Source organism: Andrographis paniculata, unplaced genomic scaffold (assembly GCF_009805555.1).
Source record: "Andrographis paniculata isolate CXL003 unplaced genomic scaffold, ASM980555v1 Contig25END, whole genome shotgun sequence".
In the NCBI taxonomy this organism is placed as follows: domain Eukaryota; kingdom Viridiplantae; phylum Streptophyta; class Magnoliopsida; order Lamiales; family Acanthaceae; genus Andrographis; species Andrographis paniculata.
Window position 1 is genome coordinate 779,778 of NW_026137546.1, and position 26,070 is coordinate 805,847.

Sequence of the window (26,070 nt, forward strand, 5' to 3'; positions counted from 1 at the left end):
CGGGTCCCAGCTCATGTCATTATGCGATGATCCAAACCTTTCTGGAATCCATCTGGCGGCTGTCGAATCCACCATTAATTTTCTATATATTGCAATTCGACCCAAATATATTCCAATATAAAAATAGCAGTCCAGTGAGTTTTGGGCCTAATTTGGGCCCACATCTAAAACACGGCCCATTGGCCCATTAATGCTTCAAACAACCCGAATTTTCGTTCTACCACGCTCCCATGCCGCTGTGATGGACACGCGCTGTTTTTAAAAATTAATTTTCACGCTTAATATTAATCGACGACAAACCCATCGCATTTCTTAGACTGTTCCTCCGTCGCCACATCGACATCTAAACGGAGCACTCGCCGGAGCACGCGGCGGGCGGCCGGCCGACCGAATATCAGCGCGCGTGCGGATATCGACTGCGGAGGTTTTCGTCTGAGGCGCAGTCCGGCTGATATCGGTGTTCGCATAGTTGACGATGGCGGAGCTGGTGGCGGAAGAAGTGTACGCGCCGCGGACGATACAGGTGTGGAGAACTCTTCTGAACTGGCTGGCGTTCTTTTCTCAGATCTTCGCTCAGATCCTGCGCGGCACACCTTCGGTTAGTGAGGTCCTGTCTTACTTCGGCTGGCGCGATGGCTCGTTGCTCTCTTCTGCATCGCCGGAGTTTAAGCCTCTGACGGTGGTTGAGCTCCCCGATTTTGTCGAAGAGACGGAGGAGGCACCGCGTTCCGGTGCTATTCCTGTTACCGGTGGCGGAATCGATGGAATTGACGGTGCTTCTTCTCTGGAGAAGCTGACGGTACAATTTTCTCGAGTTCAAACTTTGAATATTGATTGATCTGGATTTTGTGAAACGAGTCAAATAATTGAACATGAATTTGCTTGCGTGTGGCGAGTTTTTTGCACGTGGAAAGTAATAGGACGAACATCAACTCAGAATTCAGAAAGTGCTGCATTTAATTGTCTATAGCTGCGTCATTCAATCTATTTGCATAATGGTGCAATAAGGAGAAATTTCAATTGCAATTAATACGCTAAGCATTGATAACCTTGAATAATTGTTTAATATTTGTTCCGTTGTAGAGGTAGGAATCGGATGTAGGCCTGATGTAAGTGATGAAGAACGTCTACAACAGGAAGCTTTGTTCATCCATAGAAAAAAGGGATGAAGAATGGATACCTTAAGCCATTATTACTTGTTAGACCTCCTTTAATGTAGTCTTCTGCCGTATTCCACTCTGCTCGATTATGTTTACTAGATAAGGGTGATGTGGAAGTTGCATATCCAAGGAGATCTTGGCCTAAACAAAACCAAATTGAGTAAACCTTGTTTCAATATATCTCAGCCTAAACAATCGATAATTAAGGTGTTTAAGTGTGCAAGAAACTCTTTGGTGAAATTGGTAAGCTCTATACTGCAGGGACTTAGGTGGTTGCTCGATATCAGGTGTATATGTGGTTACTGAAATTAGTCGAATTAGAAACAATGAAATGATAATTGGTGATTGCCCTTTAGAATCACTTAAATGTGTGATGATGTCTCTATATATCTGGAATTGACTGTGTGATAGATATAATACCTTTACATTGTTACATTTTAACCTTTTTTAGACTTCAGAGTAGATTCTTTACCTTGTGTGATGAATTTGGCTAAATTATGGGATTTTTTTCTAATAAAAGCCAGAAAAGTTACAAAAATGCATTGAATTGTATGCTTACATCACACCCTTTTTGTGAAATTGTATCTATGTATACTCTGCGCAGGTGGTTCTCGATTTGGATGAAACTTTGGTATGTGCCTACGAGACATCAACTTTGCCAGCAATGCTACGTGCCCAAGCCACAGAAGCCGGTTTAGAATGGTTCGAACTTGAGTGCATTTCTTCTGAGGTGAGTTTCTTAATACTAAGCAAAACTTAATCGAATATCATATTGGATTTTCATTTCACAAACATTTGATGTTTCATTTTTCGCGGGGCTTCAAGGGAATCGAAGGCAAATCTAAGATCAGTCACGTGACAGTGTTTGAACGTCCCGGGCTACATGGTTTTCTAAGCCAACTTAGCGAATTTGCTGATCTTGTGTTATTTACTGCCGGACTTGAAGGTATACTAAGTTGGATGTTCAATTCACCCTATTAGGGTTACAAATTACGATCCATCTTTCTTTTGCAGGCTATGCTAGTCCACTTGTTGATCGAATAGATGTCGAGAAAAGAATCAATCGTAGGCTCTATCGACAATCTACCATTAGCACGTAAGTCAGTCCCCCATTCGATATATATCGAGCTCATTTCTTCATATCCTTAAGATTCATATACAAAATCGCAGGCAATACCGCGATCATGTGAAGGATTTATCGTCCTTATCCAAGAACTTATCCCGGATCGTCATTGTCGACAACAACCCATTCAGTTTCTTGCTGCAGCCATTAAATGGCATTCCATGCGTACCCTTCTCCGCCGGACAACCCCACGACAAGCAGGTACTCAAAACTAACAAAATTTACCCCTCCCTCGACTTTTTTGTCCCCTCGGTATCTCTCATTTGTGAAACCTTATCTGCTTACTAGCTTCTGGAAGTCATTCTTCCATTGCTTAAGCAACTTTCTCTGCAGAGCGACGTCCGGACTTTACTCTACGACAAGTTCCATATGCCCGAATGGTTTCAAAAGCACGGAATCACTACTCCGGGCTGGCCAAGCTGAGGATACGATCGTCGTCGTTCCATTACTGGTTTCGGAAAATATACACTTTAGAGGTAAATTATTCTCTTCCAAGCTGTAAATTTTTGGTAAATTTGATTGAAAATTACTGTGATTATTATGTAACTCTGTTGATAGGTTTCTCTGCATCTCCCATTGTTGTTGTTGTATATATTGGTGAATATTGTTGTGATTTTTTGTACCATACGTGTTCTTGATTTTAGAAAATATGTGTAGTTATGTGATGATTTGTGCATAATGTTTTGATTGATTTTTAAACAGTGCGTTACTGATTCCCACGTTATAAAAAAAAATAATTATATATATATATATTAATATAAGTAATATACTTGATTTCAATAAAATGTATGTTAACAGCACCTGCGTAACAATTCACATAATAATATGTTGTAGTATTCATTAAATTAAATCATGTAGTGTCAATTTGAATGATTCCCTTAAAAGATATAGTACTATTGTTTCATACAATAATTAATATAAAATACGATTTGAACAGATTTGAAATTTAAAAATATATATATATATACTATTTATAAATTTGTTTAAAATAAATAAATCAGAGTACATAAATGAACACATTTCCGAAATGGCAAAATCAAGTATAACTCTGTCACGTGTGAAATGCAGGGTTCCTAATGTTGACTCGAGAAGATTCCATGACTCATGATGATATGGCATCTTCTAGAAATATTATATATATATATATCTGAAAATTTATAACATTTTGTAGAATATATGAGACTATCATAATCTTAATTATTGTTGAATTCTAAATTCTAATTATTGAAACAAAATATAAATATATGTATATAAAAATTTTGAAAGGTCAAAATTGTTGCAGAAGGTGCTGAAAATAAAATTTGACCCTACTTGGGGGAAGGCCAATGTCAATTCAACTTTGTGTACTAATTTCACCAGCAATGAAGAAAAGCCCTTTTCTTGGAAAACAATTTATTTAATAATAATAATAATAATAATAATAATAAAGAATGGCATGGGATCCGAAATCTGGGCCAAAAGCAATGACACAAGTTTGATAGGTTAATTGAATAGTTTAATCCCATCAATTTAATTTTATACACACTATATATATAGTGTGTGTATACTGTATACACTATTTATAAAAGATACTATTACTTAAAAAATCAAATATACAATAAAAAGTCAATAAAAATATACAAAAAGAATATAATATTTGTTTTATTTTAAAAAATATATATATATTGACCAAACCAAAAACACAAAAAGAATATACCCACTGCCTCTGTCTCAAATCTCAATTTAAAAAGTATAACCTGAATTGTATGAATTTGTTGTTCTCGACACATAATCACATGGGCAGTTGCTGCCAAATATCAATTTCAAGACTACTTTCATAAAAAAAATAAAAATAAATTAAGCACAATAATTAATCAATTAATTGTATATATACATATTCTCAATTTCCAAAACATTGCAAATTTGGTTAGGGGGAGTTACATTAGAAGCCAAACCAATGCATAATTAACGGAGTAACATGTAGTTAGGTGTGCTTTGAATTTATTATTATTATTTTTTTTAGTTTAAATAAAAATGTATATTAATAATCATACAAATTTAAAAATAATTTATATTTCAATGAGAAAAAATATTTTACTGTAAATAAACAACACAAACAAATAAACTCTACAAATTTCAATAAAAGTCAATTATGATGTTAAATGTTGTTTTTCTATTTTTATCTTTATTTTTCCTATCAATACTAAATTAAGATTACATTTATTAATTAATTTAAAATTTCAAGACAACAGTGATTATTGTAGACTCTTGTTTTGGAATTATACTATAAAGTGAAATATGTAATAGTAATACATTGAATTTATATATCTATTATTACGTTAGATTTTAGAGAAAAAAATACTTTGGATAGCATATAATTAAGTCTAGAAATATATTATTTTATATTATAAAATATTAATTTAATTATTATTTAAATAAGAGAGATAAGAATCAGAATAACAAACCAAGATTATATTCTGCAGGACAAATTTTAGCATGTGGCCACACATTATTATTATTATTATTAATTTAGTTGATTCCATTTCCGCTTAAACCGCTGCAATTTTATTATTATTATTCTTTTAATTTTAAAATAAACTATTTAATTATTAAAATTTGATTCATATAATCATATATATAATTCTAAAACTTACAAATCTAAAATTAACAAATTACTGGCGTGTTTGGTAATACTTATTTTGTTCATAATAAAAACACACAGGAGTATAATTTAACCATTATTACACAAATTCAAACCAAACAAAAACAAACATATTCTGATATTCATTATTTAATTTAATTTAATAATATTCCCATGTCAATGACTTAGCAGAGCAGATTTGAAATTTCTTGGCAACGTAAAGGGAAAAACGCTTTTCCGTACACACGGTTTTAGTGCGGAATGAATGGCAAAAGCGTCATTTCACTTCACCCCAGAAGATAATACTAAAGTCGTGTTTTGCCAAAATGCGCATCATAGTTTGAATTAATTCGTAATTCTACACTCACATGAAGAATGCTGCAATTGGCAAATAACTATAAAATAAAATAAATAAATAATATATATAATAATTAAATATATATTTATATATATACTTTTTTATATTTGTACTATAGAATAAGCCCTCAGAAATTGACCGATACATACATACATAGAGAGCTTTTTTTCGTATTCAACGTCCGGCTCATTTCTAAATCCGCCTTTTTGATTCTCGCCGGAAAAGTAGGATGCGATACTTCAGAGAGGAAAAGGCGGGGAAGAGATCGACGGCGGCGGCGGTGGTTTTGGTGATACCGAGATGGGTGAAGGCGGTGTTCTTCTTCACCACTATGTTTGTGTCGTTGCTCGTGTTCTCGGCGCCCATTCTGCTCGTCGTCGCCGACGCCGTGCTTCCGTCGGCTTTATTCTCGGTCTCGCTTCCGCCGGCGTCGACGCTCTCCGTACATCTCCGGAACTACGACTTCCGCCGCTCGCTCATCGATGTGCCTCTGGTCTCGATCCTCCGCTCCGCCGTGATTTTCTGTAAGTTGCGCTGTGGAATCGATTAATTAGGCGAAATTTGGATTCGAAATTGCAATTGATTCGTAAGCCTAACTAACATGCTGTTTTCCGATCGGTGAAGGTGTCTACAGCTTCTGCGATCGGCCGGGGCTGTCGCGGGGGCCGTACCTGGCGATCACCACCGCCTGCTCGGCGGCGTCTCTGGTGTTCGTATCAGTAAAAGCTTCGTTCCTCCTCCTCGGCGGCGGCGGCGCCGGCGTAGGTGTAATCAAGGCAATGGAGGCTGCGATGTTCGCGTCGTCGCTAGGGTTTGCGATCGGACACGTGGCGGTCGCCTATAGGACGAGCTGCAAGGAGAGGAGGAAGCTTCTGGTCTACAAAATCGACATTGAAGCGGTAAGCCTGAGGTCTCCTCGTCTTTCAGGGCAAGGGCATTATAGTAATTTCATTTCATTCAAAGAGATTCATTTTGCAAGTTGTGTTGGTGGGCCCACCAGTATGTAGTGTGCCATGTGATGTGAGTATGACCAACAAACAATCATCCTGATCATGGGGCTGGCAGTTCTTGACCAGTCCCGGGACCTCAACTCCCCCCCACCCACAAATCTTTCTAGAACCTCCTAATTTTATTTATTTATTTATTTATTTATTTTAATTATCTCCTAGCCTGATTACTAGGGAATTGAATAAATGTCGTTTGGTAGAGGCTAATTTCAAGCTAGCTAGGGTTAGACTTAGATCAGTAGTAATGGTAAAGTTTCAATTTTTATTTACTTATTTTAATTTAAAAGTTTGACGATGATTGCAAAACTGCAGGTATCAGCATGTACAAAAGGGTTTCTAATCCACCAAAAAATACTTGAAGAAGCAAGAACAAGATGAAGGATATAATTGATTTTGGCCAGAAGGGTTCCAGGTAACAAAATGGGATCTTTTTCTTTATTTTATTGCAATGATCTGTATGATGATTTATTTATTTATTTATTTATTATAAATACTGAATTTGGTTTCAATCATCCATGTGTGATGATTTTGACAGGTGTCCAAAGGATTCTTGGAGCCTAATAGTAGCAGGATTGAAAATACCAATAGATGGATAGAGATTTAGATAGATTTTTTTTATTTTTTTTTTATTTTTGTGGGAAGTATATATATAGAGATACATACAAAATGGTTTATATCCATCCAATTCCAATTTAATTCCAGAAGTGTAAAGTGTTCTAAATTAATGGATGGGATGGATTTATGAACTACTGCAGGTGTTGTGTTAATACAAGCTGGCTGCTTGTGCTACCGCAGGGTTCGGGTCGGGTTTGGATTTGAATCCGAAATTGCTTAGATGCCCATTTATATATATATGAAGCAAAGATTTGTTCTTGTTTTGGTTTGTGTTGAGATGATATGATATGATATGATGATTCTTGAATTGGTGATTGCTCATTTACATATGGTCCTCTGAACAGATGATATTTATCTCATTGATTTGATAAAATTGATTGGCTGACACGTGTAATAAGTCGAACTAAAATGTTAATGTGCCCGAATAAATCACAATTATTATATATCTTGGTGAAAAATAAAATAAAATTTATGATTACATATGTGATTTTATTTAGAGTTTGCTGGAAGACTTGTGGCCATTTGTCTGCTGCTCATTCTTTTCCACTTCAAAATCATCACTTTCTCCATCATTCACTTGTACCACCTACCTCAATCAAGTGAGGGTTAGAACCTAATTAGTCATAATCAATATATAATACAAAAAAAAAAAAAAATAATCAATATCAAATATAATAGTACAAATTCAGGATATGAGTTTAGTTAATTAAATATAGTATGAAGTAACAATACATCATTATAACAATTCACCCATCATTTAATTCATTACATGTTGATTAGGGCATATCAACAATCTATAAAATATCCCACCTCAATCAATTACTAGTGTTTATTTGTGTTTTATATTTAAACCATTATATCTAAATTTATAATTTTATTTTTTAAAAAAAGAAAACGATTAAAACTAATAGTAAAAATAAGAATAATAAAGACATGGCAAAACATGCATAGAATCAAGTAATTGGAGCCTTACATTATTAATGGGGCTTTTTTCCATTTGGGTGTTGGGATTGGGAGAGTACAACTTGCCTTGATGATCGACTTGTACATTTTTGACATTTCTGCCCTCACCATTTTCCGGAGAGTATAGCTCTCCCTGCTGCACATCACCTTTCTTGCTGCTATGCATCATTTTTAGTTTTTTATTTTTTATTTTATAATTAATCAGCTTTGTTCAATGCCATTTTTATACTTCACAGAACAAGTGACAGGTGGACTGTCAGCCCTTTCACTTGTGCCACGTGTCAATTATGTCCTATGTCCAGCTCAGTCTTTCTTCATCTTTTGCGAGTAATAAAAATCCAGGATTTGTAACCAATGGGCTTATCTTCCAGCCCATTAAGAGTCACAAACGGTACGTTTCTTTACACTCTAGTTTGGGATTCTTTTTTACCGTAGGTTTGAGATCGCGCGGGAAATTTCACGGTTCGACAGTCTTTGACAGGGTTAGGGTGTAGGGCTGCAGCGTTTTTTGTTTTTTAATTTCTCACCACAAGCCAGAATTTGTATTCCAGAGGGAGGCAGAAATCTAGGGCGGAGAGTTGGCCGGCGTTTGGGGAATTGTCGTTCGACGGCAACAAGGCGATTAGACGGAGATTCGAAGCGAGGAGCGGTGTCTACTCAGATCGTCGGCCCCGACCTAACCGTGCGTAAAGTTATTCCCCTACTCTACGAAACAATGTATGCCTGCTTTAGATTACTGTCGTTACTTTCCGCGTAGTAGAAAGGTAGATCCGCGTTTATTTAGGTAAATTATTTTAAGATCTACATAATTTAGGCAGCGGCGATAGAATGTAATTTTCTTGCGAAGGAAGAAGTAGGGTGTAGTAGAAGGTTATACTTGTTGAGGTTATACTTAAGCCATGGTTTGTTAGGAGACAATACGCTTCGAAATAGATGTTCGCTTAATGGTGTTTTTACAGTAGGAACAAATACTACCACTTCAAACGAGAAAGGTATTACCCTGAGCAGCTGTTGCCTGTGGAACATTTCGAGTTGCTTTGGTTGTCTCGTTTTCCGGTTGTAGTCTCTTGTCCACGTCATTTCGTCGAGTAGAGGAATAGCTTGGCAGTGGGGGCTTCCATCATTATATTTACTACTGAATCCCTTGAAAAAAATGGGTCCTCTGTTACGAATCCTGACGTTGCTAGTTTCCCTATAGTTTTTCAGACTAAATCCTCTCTCATTAACATATATACGTGTGTGTATATAAGATATACATACGTATTATACATACACAGGTATAAATGTGTGCGGAGATAGATGGATATGGTTTATTTTTGGGACAAAAGATTCCATGGGATATTTTTTGAACTTATCTCTTTCTGCCGCTTCACTTTGCACAGAAATGTGTTGCGAATTGGACATGTGAACTATAATTGTACTTCACACACATCCTCTGGTTGCACTCAATAACGGCAAGTTCAAACCGGAGGTTTGGGATCAGATAGTGACACAGTTTCACGAGGAAACTGACTGCGAGTACGACTTGGAGCAACTACAAGGAAAGTTCAAGCGGATAAAAGCCTCGTACGGTCTACTGCGTGACCTTGTTGTTCGACAGACTGGGCTTGGTTGGGACTCAACGGCGGGCCTGATCGATGCGAGTGAAGCGCATAAGGTGACATGGTTAACGATATGCGCGAAATCCAATGATCCATTACTTTCTTACCAAATGGAGCATGAAAGTGATATACCCATTTCCTTAGGCACACCCCGGGTATAGACATTTACTGACGCATCCATTTGCCCATTGCCCATTTCGATTACTGTCACGATATGTTTAGAAAACAGTTTGCCACGGGAACTGGTACTCAGTTCAACGACGCACCTCCACAAGGCGTGGATACAAACGAGGGAACTGAGTCGTGATCGGCGGGCCCCTCAACGGTTAGGGGAGACGGATTCTCTACCAGTTCTTCAACGTCAGAGTGGGGGTCGGGTACCTCGTCGGTGCTGATCCGGTACAAGGTGAGATTCGCGACGGAGTTCGAGAGCTGCGGGCTGAACTTACTGACTACCGGAATGAGCGGAGATGATCCTTGTTCGGAGCTCAGCGTATTCTGCAAACGTTCACGGATCTCCCACAAGATGCATATCTCCGAGCAGCTAATGCAATATGTAATGTGAACCGTCGACTTCTCTTCCTATTATGGATCCCGGAGCTGCAAAGGATATGGGCTTTCTCATTGGTGTGACGCAAGGCAATGGCTTGTACGTTTTCACTTACTTCAAACCGATTCTAGCTACTATAACTTCCTTGCCATCTAAGTTGTATGACGCTGTTCTACTACTGTTGTTATTATGTTTGAGCTATATTAAATCGTTGTTTTTGGATAAATTATATAATACTTTTTTATATTTTAGTAAAATTACATAAAATATTTTGTATTTTATTTGTTGCGTGATATTCTTTTGTATTAATGCAAAATTAATATGAAACATCCTTTTTATCTAAAATTTTTGTTTAATTATCAATAAATACATAAATTAAGTTTTATAAAAAAATATATATAATATCAGTTTGTCAAAAAAAAAAAAAATAAATTAAAGAACGAATGATTAATCAATTATTTATTTATTTTTATTAAAACACAAACTACTACAATATAGTTGAGCCAATATCATTTTTCCAATATGTGAGTCTTGTCCTCAATGGCAAGTTCTTCCAATTGAATAATGATTATTGTGTTGGGTGGTGGGATTTTGCTATTTTCAAACATCACTACTTACTACTTACATTTCAGGATTGTCAAATGTCATACACATTAAATATCATGACATATAATTAAGGGTTTACTAATATTATTATTAACAAACAAGGTACCAAAACTTTATGGAATTTCAAATTTTTATATAAAACTTCTGTCTCATTAGTAAATAAAATTGTCACCGATTAGGTGTTGGTCAAAACTGTTGAATTTCATACTGACTAATCCAAATAAGTATTTAACTCTTCCCTTAAAAATCTAATTGATATGTAAAATAAAATAGTATTTCCCTTGTCTCAAATTTTATGTCCATATCGTCATTTTAGTTTGTCTCTGTCTTTCTCATTTTATTCATGTTTTTTTAAAAATATATATATATTTTAATTATATTTTAGATTTTTTTAAATTTTATTCAAAATTCTAACTCCAAACAAACACACCCTAAGATTATTTTAATTTCATTCAATACTATTACAGTATAAGTTAGTATTAAATTAAATAAATTTTATTAAATAACAATAATAATAATTCTTCGGAAAAGGACCACAAGGCACCACCCACGCACCATTTTGGTTGATCAGAATCAGAGCAGTAAGTCGTTTCTTTCTGTTGTGCCGTATGCTTTTGGTTTTCCTCTCTCTCTCTCTCTCTCTCTCTCTCTCTCTCTCTCTCTTTCTGTTCTATCCATTTCTTCACGCCGAATCAATCCGATTCTACCAATCTCTCTTCTTCTTCTTTGATTGTTATTATGCTATTGTTTTGTTTCTTTGATTCGATTTGATTGAGTTTCTGTTGTTGTTTTTGTTTTTGTTAGGGGTGTTTTAGAGAGAGAGAGAGAGAGGGAGATGGGGAGAGTGTTTGTGTTAACACTTGAGGGGAAGATCTACAGCTGCAAGCACTGTGGAACTCATCTTGCTCTCACCGACGACGTCGTTTCCAAGGTCTGCACGCTTTCTCCTTTTCTTTTATTTATTTATTTTTAAATTAAAGTAAAATCGAGGATAAAATGAATTGATTATTTGTTCTCGATCTGGTGTGGAATTATTTTTGTGTGTATTGCTGTTGCTGTTCCCATTGATGATTATGATGATTGTAGTTTTGTTTTATTGTACCAAAAGATTGATTGATTGATTTCAAAGTCTGGACTAAGATCCAAAATGATCTTTGGTTTGAAAGGTTTATTACTATTATTATTGAAATCAAAATTATTGATGATTTAATTAGTTCATAAAGATTGTTTTTGGCTGATAGATTGTTTTTTTGGTGGTTCAGTCTTTCCACAGCAGGCATGGGAAGGCTTATCTCTTCAGCAAGGTGTAAGTTGCTTTTATTACTTGTAAAATTTGAGGAGCTTTTCCATGGATGTTGCCCAATATATACACACATATATATATATATGTATCTATTTGGTAGAAAATTTCATTAGAATGGTGGGCATTTTCGAAAAATTTTGTTGCCTCCAAAACTGTTGTTGTTATTCAGTATTTTGGTGTTATTCATCTCGATTATCATTCATCCTAATCGCGGAGGAAAATGTATATGTATGTATGACTTTGGTAGAGAGTTGCATTAGAATGGCAGGCATTTTCGAAGAAATTGTTGCCCGGAAAACTGTTGTTGTTATCCGGTATTTTGGTGTTCATTCATCTCGATTATCATCATTCATCCTAATTGTCGAGGGAATTAGTGTTAGACTTCCCTACTAGTGATCCCCTCCTTTTCACTGAATCTTTTAGGGTTAATGTAACTCTCGGCGAAAAGGATGAGAGGATGATGATGACGGGATCACATGTAGTCGCAGACATCTTCTGCGTCCAATGTGGTTCGATTGTTGGCTGGAAATATGTAAGAACGATTCTACTATGCATTGCCCATTTGTAGCAGCAGATGTTTATGGATTTTCTACAATGATCTTATATAATCTACAGGAAACTGCGCGGGAAAAGAGTCAGAAGTACAAGGAAGGGAAATCAGTTCTCGAGCGGTCTGTCTTTCGACTATCAAACACTTTTCTTACACTAGAGACTTGTAAAGAATTATATTCGATGTTCTGAGATGGATGGTTGGTTTGTTTTGATTTTGAACAGGTTTAAGATATCGGGACCCGACGGGAGCAACTATTGGATCAGCCACGGGGTGCACATCGGCGGGAGTGACGCCGACGATGGTTAGTTGGGGGCTCGAAAAGACATAATCAAGTGTACATTCTTATCACAATAATAATAATATGTACATATCTGATTCAGCAATTTGTGCATTCAAGAACTGGATTTTTAGCTATTGAACTTTGTAACAAATCACATTCTTCGATCCAAAGATCGATTAAATTACTCATGTCAATACGAGTAACATTTCCATTTAGACACATTATATGTACAGAAGTGAAAAGCTTCCAGTTTTAGACAACAGGAAAGAATTGAGTGTCTGAACGGCGGCTGAGATCATGCAACATGACTCGGCCTGGCCATCGAATCATGTCGACACTCGGAAATAAACTACGAGTGCTTATTATACAAAGGTGCAAACATATGACGAGAGGGGTCGTGAGGCGAACCTGGTACGAAGACAAGGATGGATGTATGTCCGAGAATGTATCATCCGAGGGAGTAAACCATTCGATTGGAGAGGTCTAAGCCGACCACGTTAGCGTATCTCTGTAACTGGACTTCGAACGACTCCCTCTTCCGGGGATCGAATGCATGTTTTACGTCCTGCGAGAAAAAAGCCGACGAGGATAAATCAAACGTTGTATCGAAGGATAATGTGGGAAGTTTCGGGGGACTTTTAACGTACTTGGTATCGCAGACGATTGCCTCTTATACCGAGCAGAACATTGCTGGTGTCGACATCCTCCGGCGCACCGCTAGCTTCACAGTCCGATTCGCTGTCGGAACAATCCGAGTCGATTTCCGTCATCTCGTCGTCGTTCACAAGAACATCGTTTGAGGCCTCGTCGGGAAAGGAGCTTTGATGCTTTTCCTTATCGGAAGCAACATCGTATGATGATTGCAACGACTCTCCGGTTTGTAAAGAGCGCCAATCGGATAAAACCACATATTTTTGTCCGTCGAGCAACGGCTTCGCAATGTCGTACGGAACCCACCTGCATAAGAAAAAATCGATGACAGGAAACTCAAGCTCGACTACGTAAGTATTGTGATATGAACTCGAATAGAACTTACTCGAAGCGAAGGGGGCAGAGGAGCTCGGACGGTTGATACGAAGCTTTGTACCTCATCTTGCTGCAGGAGTGAATGTAATAGCCGAGATAATAGTACTGGAGGGTCGGGCATCGTAGTTGGCTCTCACGGACCCATTGAATTTCTTCTAATGCAGAATACTTGCCGAGCGATAAGAACGCCAAGTCGGGATCCCAAAACAAGTATTTGCTCGACAAACATTTGGGGAGGATATCGATGACACCAACAGCAATAAGTTTCCCGTCCAACACATACTGCTGATGGAAAGAGCCGAAGCCACAAGGAGGAATGTCAACATCGCTGTCACCCGTTGGTTCAACGTACACTAAAGGAGTGTCGACTAGAAATCTCTTGTACGAACTTTCGGTGACTTGCTCAGGCTTGTCGTTGTGGACTTGAAGCTGGTATTTCCTGTATAGAAAGTATTCTTCGGAATCGAAGGTGGATCTTTTCATCAGAATCTCGAGTCTCTTCCGTCTGCGTTGAACACTTCCACCCGAGCTTTCCTCTACAGGTGTTGGAGATGGTTTCAGTTTTGTGATTTTCTCGGCTTCGACGAACTCGGCTTTCTTAGCTGTAGAATAGAAATTTATGTGTCCATTGCACGCTCTTGCTGTCAAACCACAAGTTCCCAGCTCCTTCAAATGGCTAGATAAACTTTCGGCGATCATTTTAGGAGAAAGGTCGGTCGAGTCTTCATTTTCAGATGATCTCCCATTGCCGATATCTTTCTTCAATCGCTTTAGAGCGGCTGCAATCTGAAAGGCGATGTTGCAAGAGAAAATGAGTTCTTCAGACATTTCTGCGTGCAACTTCCTTTTAGCTGATGCAACTTTTCTAACGGTAGCAATTGGCAAATGTACTTCGGATTTAATGTCCATACACTGGATGTATGATTTTGCAGCATTGTCGACTTTTTCAGACAAAAGTTGCATAGTCTGCTCCGATTTGTCGTTGCCATCACGACCAACTAGACATGATTCCATTTTAGCAGAACTGTCTCCTTTATCGCTTGCATTACTACATGATCCTCCATAAGTATTTAGTTCAGCATTTGACTTGTCCAGCTTTTGTGCATCCAATTTGCCGTCTAGAAACCTACAAAAGACCAATCCATCAATTTTCACCTGCCGGAAACTTTGTCTCTATTTAAAGAAGTAACATGTGATTGCCAGGCAAATAATTGAAATACTCAGAAGAGAAGAGAAAAACAAAGGGCCTTGGAGCTTGAACAGAAAGGAAATTAAGTCGATTGTCAGGGGATGAACAAATAAATCCAGAAATTCAGAAGGGGGTATTGTATAAAACCCAAAACTTCGAGTAACATTTCCCAAAAATGAGAATATTTCAGCACATTCTGTGACGACACAAATTACCAATGCTCATGTCATGCTCATGGATCAAAAATATGTCGGCATGCCATAGTCCACATACCTTTGCATCTTCTTTTGTACTCGAATTTGCTCTTTAGAAGAAACAAAATCACTAGCTTTGAGACGAATAGTATATGAGGGGCAGCAAGTTTTCTTCATGTCTGGTTTGTACAAGAAACAGCCAGATCTTCTCCAGCCCCTGTCGAGAAGAGCTGCAAAGAAGTACGAAAATCCTCTGGTTTTATTCAAAAGATATTAGAGATAAGCAAATAAAGCAATATAAAGTGCATAATTTTTGGGATACAGGGATCTTGGTCAAAGAGAACTTGTGATGAACTAGCAACGAAAATTCATTCAGAAAAATAGGAATGATCTATGATAACCTACAAGTAGCTGTGAAATATGCTTATTCAGAAAATGATAATTTCTAGAATTAATGCATTCCTAATTTTGTTCCGGGGGTTAGCACACAAACTCACTCACATACAGATAGAACATGCCATCAGATTTATCAAATTATGGATTAGCATCATCCCAAACTAGGAAATAAAATAAAATACATGAAAGTAATATGCACAAAAATGTTATAATCATAATCAAAACACTGATTAAAAATCAAGCAGACAAATTACCTAATATATATAATTTCAGAAAGGAAAAAAAATGAAGCCCTGAATAAAATATATGGAAATGGAGCCAGGGCACTAACCTTGATAATCATCAACGGTGAGACTCTCTGCCCATAGCCCTAAAATCAGGGAAAAAATAGTCACAACAGAAACTATGAGCAGGGACAAAGCATAACAAAGGGATGATACCACTGCATTCAGCAGCAGGCAAACGAACCAAAAGATATTCAATTACTTATGGGTGAAACATATAAAGACATGAAAATGGCAGCTAGCAACTTAATAAGTAGCACATCCTTGCAAGACAATGTTACATTAATAACAGAACATAAGGAAATGAAGTGATCGTGGATAAAAGCTTGTCTACACTTTTTTAAAGATAGCAATGTAAACCTCAAGAATGTGTGATTCCGCCATGAAGAAAGACACTAGACTAGAAAAGACAACACAGCAATACAGTAGAGAAACGTCCATGAAAACCTTAATTCCAATTACGAAAAACCACAATTGAAAAAGGTTCCAATTTATGTTTGATCCAATCTGACATCGAAAATGTTACACTCAGTATTGTTTGCTCCTTCCAAATTTCTATTCCTAAGATGATGAAATTCAAAGTTCCAATTTTTGGAGAACCAGTGTTGGTATGTTTCTTTGTAGTTTTCAGATATTTTTTTAACATTACAAAATACGAATGAACAAAACATGTGAATATAATAAAAAATGTAATGTAAACTATCATAAACTTTCTCACAAAGTAAAAGCACAATGTTTCCACATACTCAAGAATCCATCCAACTTAGCGAAAGTGTATAGCTCAACAGATCATCAAATTCAAAATTATCCTCACAGATATTATAAAATTCCCTTCGAATAATTCAACTGTCAGATACAAAGTGAAAGAAATCACAGCAAAACACGCAGATCCATTATTCATTCACAAACTCAAACTTCCTCATATCAAAACAACCTAGCAACAAGATTATCATCAACAGGCGACCAAGTAACACACCGCAGAGCAGAATTAATTGAGGCGCCAGAGACTTACCGTGAGATATACTCGTGTAGGCACCAGATTTACAGTAGCCACATGTGCTTTTCCTGCGGCCAACATCTATCACCATGCTTTCGCCTCTGACATCATTTCCGCCACCGCCGGCGCTGCCGCTGGTACTCGCTCTGCTTCGCGACGCCATCACCGGATCTTCACCGATTAAATGCAACACTGTGCAGCGATCTCGATTGCGATAAGTCTCGCGTTTATCAGTCGGGAAAATTGTCCGCAAGAACTCCGCTGGTAAATTAATAGACGCTGCGGAAGGAGTGGTAAATTGTCTTTGCACGATTATTTATTTATTTTTTTTAAATGATTGTTTTTTTTTTTTAATTATTATTATGAATTTACAAATAATAAATGAATGACAGGTAAAAATATAAAATTTACGTTTGAAAAAAATACAATTATAATTATTGGACATCTCAAAGTGTAGGATATTTGTTTATGTACAGGGACACTATTAATTATTATTATTATTATTATTATTTTAAATTTAGGTTTAGTACAAAGAGAGGTATTTGTGTATCCAAAGATTTGACTCGAGTTGTTATTACTTCTCGTGCTCTGTTAAATTTACGTTTAGTTTTATATTTTTTTTGTTTATTCATAATTTAAAAAGAAAAAAAATGTCTACTATAAATTTTTATATTAAAGTTAAAATAATAATATTTTTTTATTAATAAAAAAATATATTCAAAAATTTACTTGAAAAAAATTACTATTTACTAATAACTTCAGTTACAGTAATAACTTCAGTTACAGGCCCAACCCGGCCCGCAATATATAAAAACGTAATATACAGAAGCACAAAATCTTAAAGGGCGGCTATGTACTGGGCGGGTTTGGGTCAAATGGGAAACCCGACCCGCAGGCGCAAGCCATTTCCATTTAAACTCCCATTCCTAATATCCATTTGTCAATTGTCTGATGGCGCCTTGCCGCCGCCTTCTTCGTTCGCCATTCGAAACTACCTGGTGTCGCCTCCTACAACTACAAGCTATGGCGATATCAAGATTGTAAGTTGAGTCTGTTCCACCTTTTGAAACTCTACTGTCGAAAGAGAATTGTAAGGATCGATCAAGCATTGACGGCGATCTTTGACTTGCTGTTTTGTTATTTTAATTTGAGCGTGATGTTTTCGTGGATAAAAGTGAAGAAATTGTCAGAATCGATCAAGCATTGACGGGGATTTTTTACTTGATGTTTTGTAATTTCAATTTGATCGTGATGTTTTCGCGGATAAAAGTGAAGCAATTGTCAAAATCTATCAAGCATTGACGGCGATTTTTTACTTGCTTTGTTGTTATTTCAATTTGATCATGATGTTTTCATGGATAAAAATGAAGCAATTGTCAGAATCTTTCAAGCATTTTCAGAAATTTATTAGCGTGTTTACTATTTCATTTCGTGCCTTCTAATGAAAGAGTATATGATGGAATGATTTGGGAACAACATACATACAGATGACTGAAGGTTGATTGTTCATTGTTGTATTTGATTTTGCATAAGTGGTTCTCTTAACGAGAACATCTCCAATCATTCCTTGTTCTTCAGAGAAGATCACGGGATTCTTCTCCTAATTCAACACTTAACAGACTGCATACAAAAAGATGGAAGCCCCAAAGTTGATCGCTACTCTCCAGAATACCATCATCTATTCATCTCAGGCCTGCAGGTGCTATGCTAAATTGCTAATACACTCCATGTTCATAGATTACACATCGAACTTCTTAGGGTATATGTTTCCTTTTATTTATTAAGATGTTCTATATAGAGATTTTCACATGTAGCCTCTCAGCTATGACAGATTGAGCTTGAAGACACTCTAAAGTGATTAAAGAAACATTATGACTGTGATGATAATCAATCAAGTTCACGAATTTTGTTGGTAGAACAAGACAGTCCATGAGTGTTCTGAATTGGCATCTGTAAGGAACCAGAATGCGGTGAATCCTGCTGCTTTGCCTTCTGCTCTGAATGAGATAACAATGGCTACCCATGGTGATATCTCAGATGCCCTAGGAAATCAGTAGAGTTCAAATGCTGTTTGAAGATTAAGACTATTGAAGAAGCATCAAGATTGGAATCAGCTGGTGCTGCAAAGTTGTATGAATCCAAGGGCAGAGCAAATATAATGGAAGGATCCGTCGGGAAGTTCCGGAATGATTGATGTTAAAAACTGTTAATGAATTGAGGGATGAATGCTTCCAGACCAGAGCTCAATGCAGATTGAAATGCACACAAATGTGTATTATAACTAGTATGATTTGAAGCTGCAAGAATCCATGCTGAACTTGAAGAATTGGATGCAAAACTGATTGGGTTCTTGTAAGAACAGTTTGTACCAAGTGGGGCACTGCAATCATTACAAACAAACTGAGAAAAATTGAAGTAGATAGAACAAGAATCAAGGAATTCAAGAAGAGATATGGCAACATGTTGAGAAAGATCTTTCAGGTACCATTCTCTCTGTGTTCATCTTTCAAGTTAAAGCTGTGTGATTTAATATGATTTGAATAAATATACTATGTATTTTGGAATTTATTATATTTAAATTTAAAATATATAAATGATTTGATTATTATTATTATTATTTTAATTTATTGATAAATAGTTTCGAAAACATCAATACAAAACCCTACTATTACGTGGGCTTTTATATAAGCTTTTACAATTATATAAAAGGAAGGGTCCCTGTCCGGTCCAGTTATTTGTTGCATTGTGTTTTTTTCGAAAAGCAGGAATGTTCCGGCTTGCAGAGTCGAGCGTCTCGCTCTCGCTACTGGTTCATCTCCTCGAACACAAGTTCGGCAACCATGGGTATGGATTTAGATCACGATTTTTCTTTCCTTTTTCTGTTTTTGCGTGAAATTATGGCCCGCGGTCGCTGAAATTTGTTGTTGATTTACTTTTAGGGATTTGAATGTTGTGGTTTTCGTTCCTTCTTTTTGGTAGTAACGTTTTGCAATGTTCCATAATTTCGAAATATTGAAATACTTGGTAGTGATAACTTATAGCTTTGGATCTGGAATGGATTCGTATGAACATAATGAATCATTTGTGTGAATACGTGATAGCTTCTTCTTGAGATGTTGATAGTTTCAGAACATATATAATGATTTACTTGTGTGAATACTTGATAAATTCTTCTTGAGATGTTGGTAGTTTAAGAACATATATAATTAATTATTTGTATGAATACTTGATAAATTCTTCTTGAAATTTTGGGTGACTCTCTCTCTACGATTCACCTAATCGCGGTTTAGGGTTTATTTTTCCATATGTTTTTTTCGTATCGTATACTATATAGTTTTGGATCCGGAATGATTGACGAACTTACTGTATAGATTTAGGAGGATTTCTATTTGGGTATTCCATGGATCCGCAATAATTTTACTAGTGTGTTTCGATTCGAGCACTATGTTTGGGTATGTTTAAGTTATACGACTGACTGTAGATATTTCTTTCCCAAAATTATACAATAAATATATCTTATTGAAAGAGAAGATATTTATGAAAAACATTATGAACATTTCCATGGCTGTGTCTGTATACAAGCTGAACTTCTGATTGTTGTATATGGACGGAAAGGTCATAGACATTCCGTCACTCTTTGCCCCCTTTAGGCCATTCCAACAATTAACTTCATTATACCCAAATTTTGTTCTCTAAATAAAATATTTCACATATGCAAATAAAATATTTCACATATGCTTATTTTGATGTGATATTGTGAGAGAAAATTGTGTATTTTTATTGGAAATTATGTTGGGTAAATAATGTTTATTTAAATTTTTGTTTAAATAATATTTCACTAAACTTCTAATTATTTAGATGTTTACTCAATATATTTGGGCATTTCAGGTGACTGGGTATGTAGTTCTCGCTTCTCTGATATTTGTGGTATAAAAATCCCATTTATTATTACTATTATTATTATTTTCCTTTTCCCATTTACTTAATTTTTTGCATGTCTAAGTTCTTGTTGTTCTGCATGATTTGAAGTTTTTCCAGCGATTACATCATAACTGGAGGGTTGTCTTGACAAGTTTATCAGATCAATTATTAGCGGGAATTACATTATGCAAATATTCCGTCCTGTTCCAAAAAAATGGCTCATTAAAACTTTCAACCAATTTAAGTTTGCTAGTAGCAGATGATGTGTTTGATTGAAAAGTTTGTACCTGAATTGACTTACCACCTGTTTTTCAGAAGTGGATATCAGTCATGGCGATCGGTTCTTACCTTGCAGCAGCAGCACTAAAGAGGTCCAGGCTAGTGGGATAATGATTGTTTTTATGATTCAATCTCATTTCTGCAGCGTCTTGATGGATATATCATTCATCTATATATTGCTACTAGGTCATCGATGATCCATCGCCAGCCAACACATGAACCGAAAATTCATAAAGAAGGTACTGACTAACGAGTTTCCATGAATGCTATGCTAATGACAATGTGTGAGCTCAGTAACCAAATCAGTGCAGCTCGGAAACGGAGGCTTGATGATGATGATGGGAACAAGTGTTTCTCTTGAAGAAAATTATATAGAGGTGGTGGGTGTTATGTGTATTTTTTATAGTATTATGTTATGGCTGCCATTTTTATAGCTGATGTGCCATAGGTTGGTTATTTACACATGTTTATATTATTATTAATGTCCTCAGAAGCCCATCTGATACTGATAGGGTTGTATAGAAATAGAGGGTAGAGAACCTATTATTCATTTTTTTATTCTTCTTCAGGGACAATAGCTTTAGTTTTTGCTTGGATAGTTATTTTGCTATTCGTTAAATTAATAAATATACAATAATAATAATTACAACCTAACAATTAGACTGAAAATGGAATGGGCTGGATGGGCCTTGGTGGGCTTGTCGGGTCACGGGTGACTATTGTGGCACTATCAGATCATTCATGCCCGACAGGCATTGACCAATTGCACTTGGGATTGTCCAGTTAGACCAAACAGCACGTGGCCCTGTCGGGTCTGAGCAGAGAGCATGTGTATCTGTCGGCACTTGACCAACAGAATTTGGGCCTGACATTACATTGGGCCGTGAAGGTAACCACTGCTCGTGGATCTGTCGGGATTTCTCGGGCAGCACGTGCTTCTGTCGGCGTGTGTGCGACATTCAGGTGAATTTTAATTGGGCCTGTGCCGACATCTCCATTGGGCCTTATGGGCCGGGAGAGAACCGACACTGGGCTAGATGGGCCTTGACAGCTACACGTGGGTCTGTTTGGATCTGAGCAGGCAGCATGAGATCCTGTTGGGTGCTTGGAGACAAATATTGGGCCTGTTCAATGGGCTTCCGCTGACATTACATTGGGCTATATAACCCACACAAAAACAACATTTGGGCCTAATGGTCCAGGACCACTGCGCGTGATTGGAATTTAGTAAGCAGACAGCATGTGATCCTGTCGGGTGTTTGGAGACAACTATTGGGCCTGTCAAATAAACTTATGTTGACATTACATTGGGCCATATAGCCCAGAAAGGAAAAACATTGGGCCTGATGGTCCATTACCACTGGACGTGGGCTTTGGCAGACAGCATGTGCTTCTCATGTGATCCTGTCGGGTGTTTGGAGACAGCTATTGGGCCTATCAAATAGACTTATGCTGACATCACATTGGGCTCTATAGCCCACACAGAAAAAAATTGGGCCTGATGGTCCATTACCACTGGACGTGGGCTTTGGCAGACAGCATGTGCTTCTGTCGGCTGTTAAGCGACAGCTGTCGCGACTGAGTGCACCTGGAGAGGATTTAAGGCAGACAGCACGTGCTCCTGTCGGCTCGTTGGGCACAACGTTTGGCCTATCGAATGGGCCTACACTGACTAAATTGGACTCAATTGAGTTTGGGCCCAACATTCAATTGGGCCTTTTGGACTTTCGGCAAACAGCATGTGCTCTTGACTGCTGTTGTATAGCAATCATTGGGCCGGTAGGAAACTTATTCTGCAGGATGGGCCTTAACCAATGCAAGTAGGTCTGTCGTGCTCTTGGCAGACAGCACGTGGGCTTGTAGGGTCTCTGTCGACCGCACACGTGAGCATGTCTGTAATGGAAGAAAAGTGAGCGTATTGGATGGGCTTCTGCAACCTAATATTGGGCCGGATGCTCATTATACACGGGCTGGTCAAATGCGAATGGCTTTTCAAAAAAGCATGCGAGCACCGGCTCAAGACGTAGATATTATTTACATTCACATTTTTTTATTATTATTATTTTTTTTAAGTTTTTGACATATACATAAATTGTACATTTTTTATTTTTTATTTTTTTAACACGCGAAATAGCGCACTAAGTATAGCCATCGAACCTAATAGATCAATTGTACTCTTGTTTAAAAAGAAAAAAAGTCAAATACATATTTACTTGTCACAAAATATTATCACCATTTTTTATTTTTTATTTTTCAAAAGAGCCTTATTTATTGGTCACTTTGTACTCACGAGAAAAATTAAGGGTGAGCATTTGAGTTTTTGGTTCGGATTTGGCAACGGAAATGAAAATCCAAAATCCAAATTAAAAAATCCGAATTAAATAAAAAAATTTGAAATTCCTTTTTTTTAAAAAAAAAATAATATTTAGATTTTTATAATTATTTTTAATATTATATATATAATAAATAAAAATAAGTATATTAAAATATAATTAATAATTTTGATTTTTTATTTTTATTAAAATATTAAATATACAATAAAAAAGATATATTAAAATATTATATTTCGAATTTTTAGTATACTAATTCGAAATTATAAGATTTTCAATCCGAACCAAATTGTAAATTTTGATTTGGCCCTGGATTAGATTTTCAGATTTGAGAAATTTTGGTCATCCCTAGAAAAATCGAAACATCCTCGTACATTGCCAGTATTGTATGATATCATACCAAAAAACCTAACCATAATATTAACATGTAATAAGACACCCAAACCAAGCAAGCACACACTAATTGCCAGCATGATATAGAACTAACTACTTTCATCCTAATCCCTCTGAATCATATAATCCAATAATTTGGGACAATAAAATGGTTAAATAGATTGGTCACATCACATCACATAATACACACATGCATCTTCTTGGCATTGATCTCCATATAACAAACCAAAAACAGAGATCTAGCTCAGAAAACAAACCACTAGTCTAAAAGATTGAGATTTTCTTGTCTACTTGTTTTACTTTTGCAAAAATAAACAAGTAAAACATTTAGCTTGATTGATTGCCAACACCACTTTGGAGAATGACAAAAAGAGAATAGTTGTTCGATTGGATACATATTACAGCGGCTCTCTCCAGAGGGAGCACTAAATATGTATCCTATCAAACTTAACTTATGCGCATGAACAAGATGAGTGTTACTAGTTGATCTAACAGCAAGGAAGTTCGATATGCAGTATTTATAGATGCATGAAAAATAACACATATGGCTAATCCTGATTTCCAGGTGAATGCAACACACTATCAGATTATAACACAACTATAATAAATTGACCCACCCTTTGAAGAGTGTATTTATATAAATAAATAAATAAATAATGCAAAATCAAATACTTACATAGCATAGCACAAAGCATGTCACTACTTGAAGATTCTTCAAGTTATTGACTTGGCTGTTTGAAACCCAGAGAGCTCCTGGTTTCTTACACTCACTATAAGCATTAAGAACCCGGGTAGAACCTAGCCATGCCAATTTCATGTGCAACAAAATAATAAGTTGCCAAGACAGAATTTAAAGTTTGTACAGAAAACAAAGCAAGCCATTAGCATAATTACCAAGATGTGACATAAATTTTTGAGACAGAAAGCTCATCCATGACCATAACTGTTAACCAATAACTATAGTCTAAGGGGATTTCTTATCTGAGGTTCACCAGGATATTACACCATTCTATTATATGTAGGTAACCATTGCATTGGTTCTGGTAAATGAAGGGATAGGCACTGGATTGGGTACTTACATTCCAACTTGTTCACCGGTGGAACCCATGCAACATGTATAGGGGATTCAGGATTGAGAATAATGTGACAAAGAAACCAGGAAACAGATAAGTATAATATAGGAAGTTCATGTAAAAAATTTCAGTAGTTTAGGTTCAAATTCAAACTACCAAGTAAGCACAATGAGTGAAATTGAACACTAGGAATAAAAGTTCACAACTAACAGGAATATTATTCCTAATGTTTCAATAATAAACTACTCAAGAAGTGATGAAACCACTTCATTCATTGATTACTTAGCCAAATAACCACTGTATGATGTTATGTAAATGAGAATATACCTCTCCCAAATGCAGTTAACAATGACCTCAGTGTGCCCTAATTGAGAACCTAGCATTAAATCATCACTCAAAACAGAGTAGCCACTCAATGACATTGATCCAAGACATCGCACAAAGAACCGTCAGACTCGATTCAAGACCTACAATGACGATGACAGAAACCAGATTTAGGAATTGTTAATGAATATATAACAGTGGCAGGAAGAAAAACTAATTAACTGACAGTATTGGAGATATCGGACTAACAAACCAGAGTTAGGTTTTGCGCGTGATTGTGGTCTTCTCCTCGGATTGATTGCAGGGCGATGATGGTTGAGATTCCGCCAGCGATCCTAATTATTGCACCACGCTCTCTTCGACGCCTTCTATTCCTCAACCACATCGCATCTCCCTGTCTGCGCTCGTGAATATTACGGCGGCAAGCGATCCTTATCTAATTCCTTCAAATAATCACGGCACATCCAACCAGAAACAGTGAATCCAAACAAAATCAACCGATCAACCAAACCGCCATCTTCGGTCAGAATTCTTAAAATCCATAACTGAATTCAAATCACGATCAAATCAAATTACAAGGCAAGCAAGACACCTAATGCAGAGAAAACCGACGACAAAAATACAGAGAAATCGCCATTTCCCTGTCTCTCGTAAACTGAAATAAAGAACAAGAGTATTCTAACAAGTGAAAACCACGCAGGGAAGACAACAATTAAAATATCAAAATGACAAAGCGTAGACCGACATTGAAGTGGGCCGAGCCGGGCCGGGCCTAACCAAATTGCTAGATTTCTATGTTTTGTAAAATGTTTGAACCGATACAACAAAATTAGAAACATGAGCAAATTTATGAAGGGGCATTTTAGAAGTATATAACAGGGAATGCAGTATTACTAAATTAGCAATCACACTCACAATTTCTTCG

The 26,070-nt window shown here is 36.7% G+C and overlaps 4 protein-coding genes and 2 long non-coding RNA genes across 8 annotated transcripts; 3 read left to right on the forward strand and 3 right to left on the reverse strand.

Moving 5' to 3' along the window:
• The first annotated feature begins 281 nt into the window (after nucleotides 1-281).
• Nucleotides 282-2,948, forward strand: LOC127245807 (uncharacterized). 2 transcript variants are annotated; one of them, XM_051266884.1, is made up of 6 exons: nucleotides 282-799; nucleotides 1,765-1,890; nucleotides 1,986-2,106; nucleotides 2,175-2,256; nucleotides 2,331-2,484; nucleotides 2,617-2,948. In XM_051266884.1, exons 1-6 carry the CDS (start codon nucleotides 476-478, stop codon nucleotides 2,704-2,706), a joined length of 897 nt encoding a protein of 298 aa, XP_051122841.1. In that variant the 5' UTR covers nucleotides 282-475; the 3' UTR covers nucleotides 2,707-2,948. The 2 variants fall into 2 exon arrangements, with proteins under 2 accessions (XP_051122841.1, XP_051122839.1); XM_051266882.1 differs by having other exon boundaries at nucleotides 283-799; nucleotides 2,572-2,948.
• Nucleotides 2,949-5,298: 2,350 nt separating this feature from the next.
• LOC127245808 (uncharacterized) lies at nucleotides 5,299-7,190 on the forward strand. The gene is made up of 4 exons (XM_051266885.1): nucleotides 5,299-5,785; nucleotides 5,886-6,160; nucleotides 6,581-6,680; nucleotides 6,804-7,190. The coding sequence occupies exons 1-3, from the start codon at nucleotides 5,491-5,493 to the stop codon at nucleotides 6,644-6,646; spliced, it is 636 nt and encodes a 211-aa protein (XP_051122842.1). The 5' UTR covers nucleotides 5,299-5,490; the 3' UTR covers nucleotides 6,647-6,680; nucleotides 6,804-7,190.
• Nucleotides 7,191-7,294: 104 nt separating this feature from the next.
• On the reverse strand, nucleotides 7,295-8,079 carry LOC127245810 (uncharacterized). Its single transcript, XR_007837488.1, has 2 exons — nucleotides 7,857-8,079; nucleotides 7,295-7,469 (listed from the first exon to the last, which is right to left on the reverse strand). It is a non-coding gene; the product is annotated as an uncharacterized LOC127245810 (long non-coding RNA).
• A 3,122-nt stretch (nucleotides 8,080-11,201) lies between these two features.
• Nucleotides 11,202-12,958, forward strand: LOC127245809 (protein yippee-like). The gene is made up of 6 exons (XM_051266886.1): nucleotides 11,202-11,220; nucleotides 11,408-11,534; nucleotides 11,866-11,909; nucleotides 12,330-12,438; nucleotides 12,522-12,577; nucleotides 12,681-12,958. Exons 2-6 carry the CDS (start codon nucleotides 11,439-11,441, stop codon nucleotides 12,763-12,765), a joined length of 390 nt encoding a protein of 129 aa, XP_051122843.1. The 5' UTR covers nucleotides 11,202-11,220; nucleotides 11,408-11,438; the 3' UTR covers nucleotides 12,766-12,958.
• Nucleotides 12,934-17,112, reverse strand: LOC127245803 (arginyl-tRNA--protein transferase 2-like). The gene is made up of 6 exons (XM_051266854.1): nucleotides 16,841-17,112; nucleotides 15,876-15,914; nucleotides 15,228-15,378; nucleotides 13,776-14,891; nucleotides 13,387-13,696; nucleotides 12,934-13,304 (listed from the first exon to the last, which is right to left on the reverse strand). The coding sequence occupies exons 1-6, from the start codon at nucleotides 16,986-16,988 to the stop codon at nucleotides 13,188-13,190; spliced, it is 1,881 nt and encodes a 626-aa protein (XP_051122811.1). The 5' UTR covers nucleotides 16,989-17,112; the 3' UTR covers nucleotides 12,934-13,187.
• Nucleotides 17,113-21,707: 4,595 nt separating this feature from the next.
• Nucleotides 21,708-25,827, reverse strand: LOC127245896 (uncharacterized). Of its 2 annotated transcripts, XR_007837535.1 has the most exons (4): nucleotides 25,399-25,827; nucleotides 25,149-25,288; nucleotides 24,425-24,546; nucleotides 21,708-22,918 (listed from the first exon to the last, which is right to left on the reverse strand). It is a non-coding gene; the product is annotated as an uncharacterized LOC127245896 (long non-coding RNA). The 2 variants fall into 2 exon arrangements; XR_007837534.1 differs by lacking the exon at nucleotides 21,708-22,918 and having other exon boundaries at nucleotides 24,292-24,546.
• Nucleotides 25,828-26,070: the final 243 nt, after the last annotated feature.

Coding starts and splice junctions, on each gene's coding strand:
- LOC127245803 (XM_051266854.1), bottom strand. CDS start 16,988: ATGGCGTCGCGAAGCAGAGCGAGTACCAGCGGCAGCGCCGGCGGTGGC. Junction 15,379..15,875: donor CACCGTTGATGATTATCAAG/GTTAGTGCCCTG, acceptor ACTTCTTTGCAG/CTCTTCTCGACAGGGGCTGG. Junction 14,892..15,227: donor GTACAAAAGAAGATGCAAAG/GTATGTGGACTA, acceptor GGTCTTTTGTAG/GTTTCTAGACGGCAAATTGG.
- LOC127245808 (XM_051266885.1), top strand. CDS start 5,491: ATGCGATACTTCAGAGAGGAAAAGGCGGGGAAGAGATCGACGGCGGCG. Junction 5,786..5,885: donor CCGCTCCGCCGTGATTTTCT/GTAAGTTGCGCT, acceptor CGATCGGTGAAG/GTGTCTACAGCTTCTGCGAT. Junction 6,161..6,580: donor ACAAAATCGACATTGAAGCG/GTAAGCCTGAGG, acceptor GCAAAACTGCAG/GTATCAGCATGTACAAAAGG.
- LOC127245809 (XM_051266886.1), top strand. CDS start 11,439: ATGGGGAGAGTGTTTGTGTTAACACTTGAGGGGAAGATCTACAGCTGC. Junction 11,535..11,865: donor CCGACGACGTCGTTTCCAAG/GTCTGCACGCTT, acceptor TTGGTGGTTCAG/TCTTTCCACAGCAGGCATGG. Junction 12,439..12,521: donor CGATTGTTGGCTGGAAATAT/GTAAGAACGATT, acceptor TATAATCTACAG/GAAACTGCGCGGGAAAAGAG.
- LOC127245807 (XM_051266882.1), top strand. CDS start 476: ATGGCGGAGCTGGTGGCGGAAGAAGTGTACGCGCCGCGGACGATACAG. Junction 1,891..1,985: donor TTGAGTGCATTTCTTCTGAG/GTGAGTTTCTTA, acceptor CGGGGCTTCAAG/GGAATCGAAGGCAAATCTAA. Junction 2,485..2,571: donor GACAACCCCACGACAAGCAG/GTACTCAAAACT, acceptor TCTGCTTACTAG/CTTCTGGAAGTCATTCTTCC.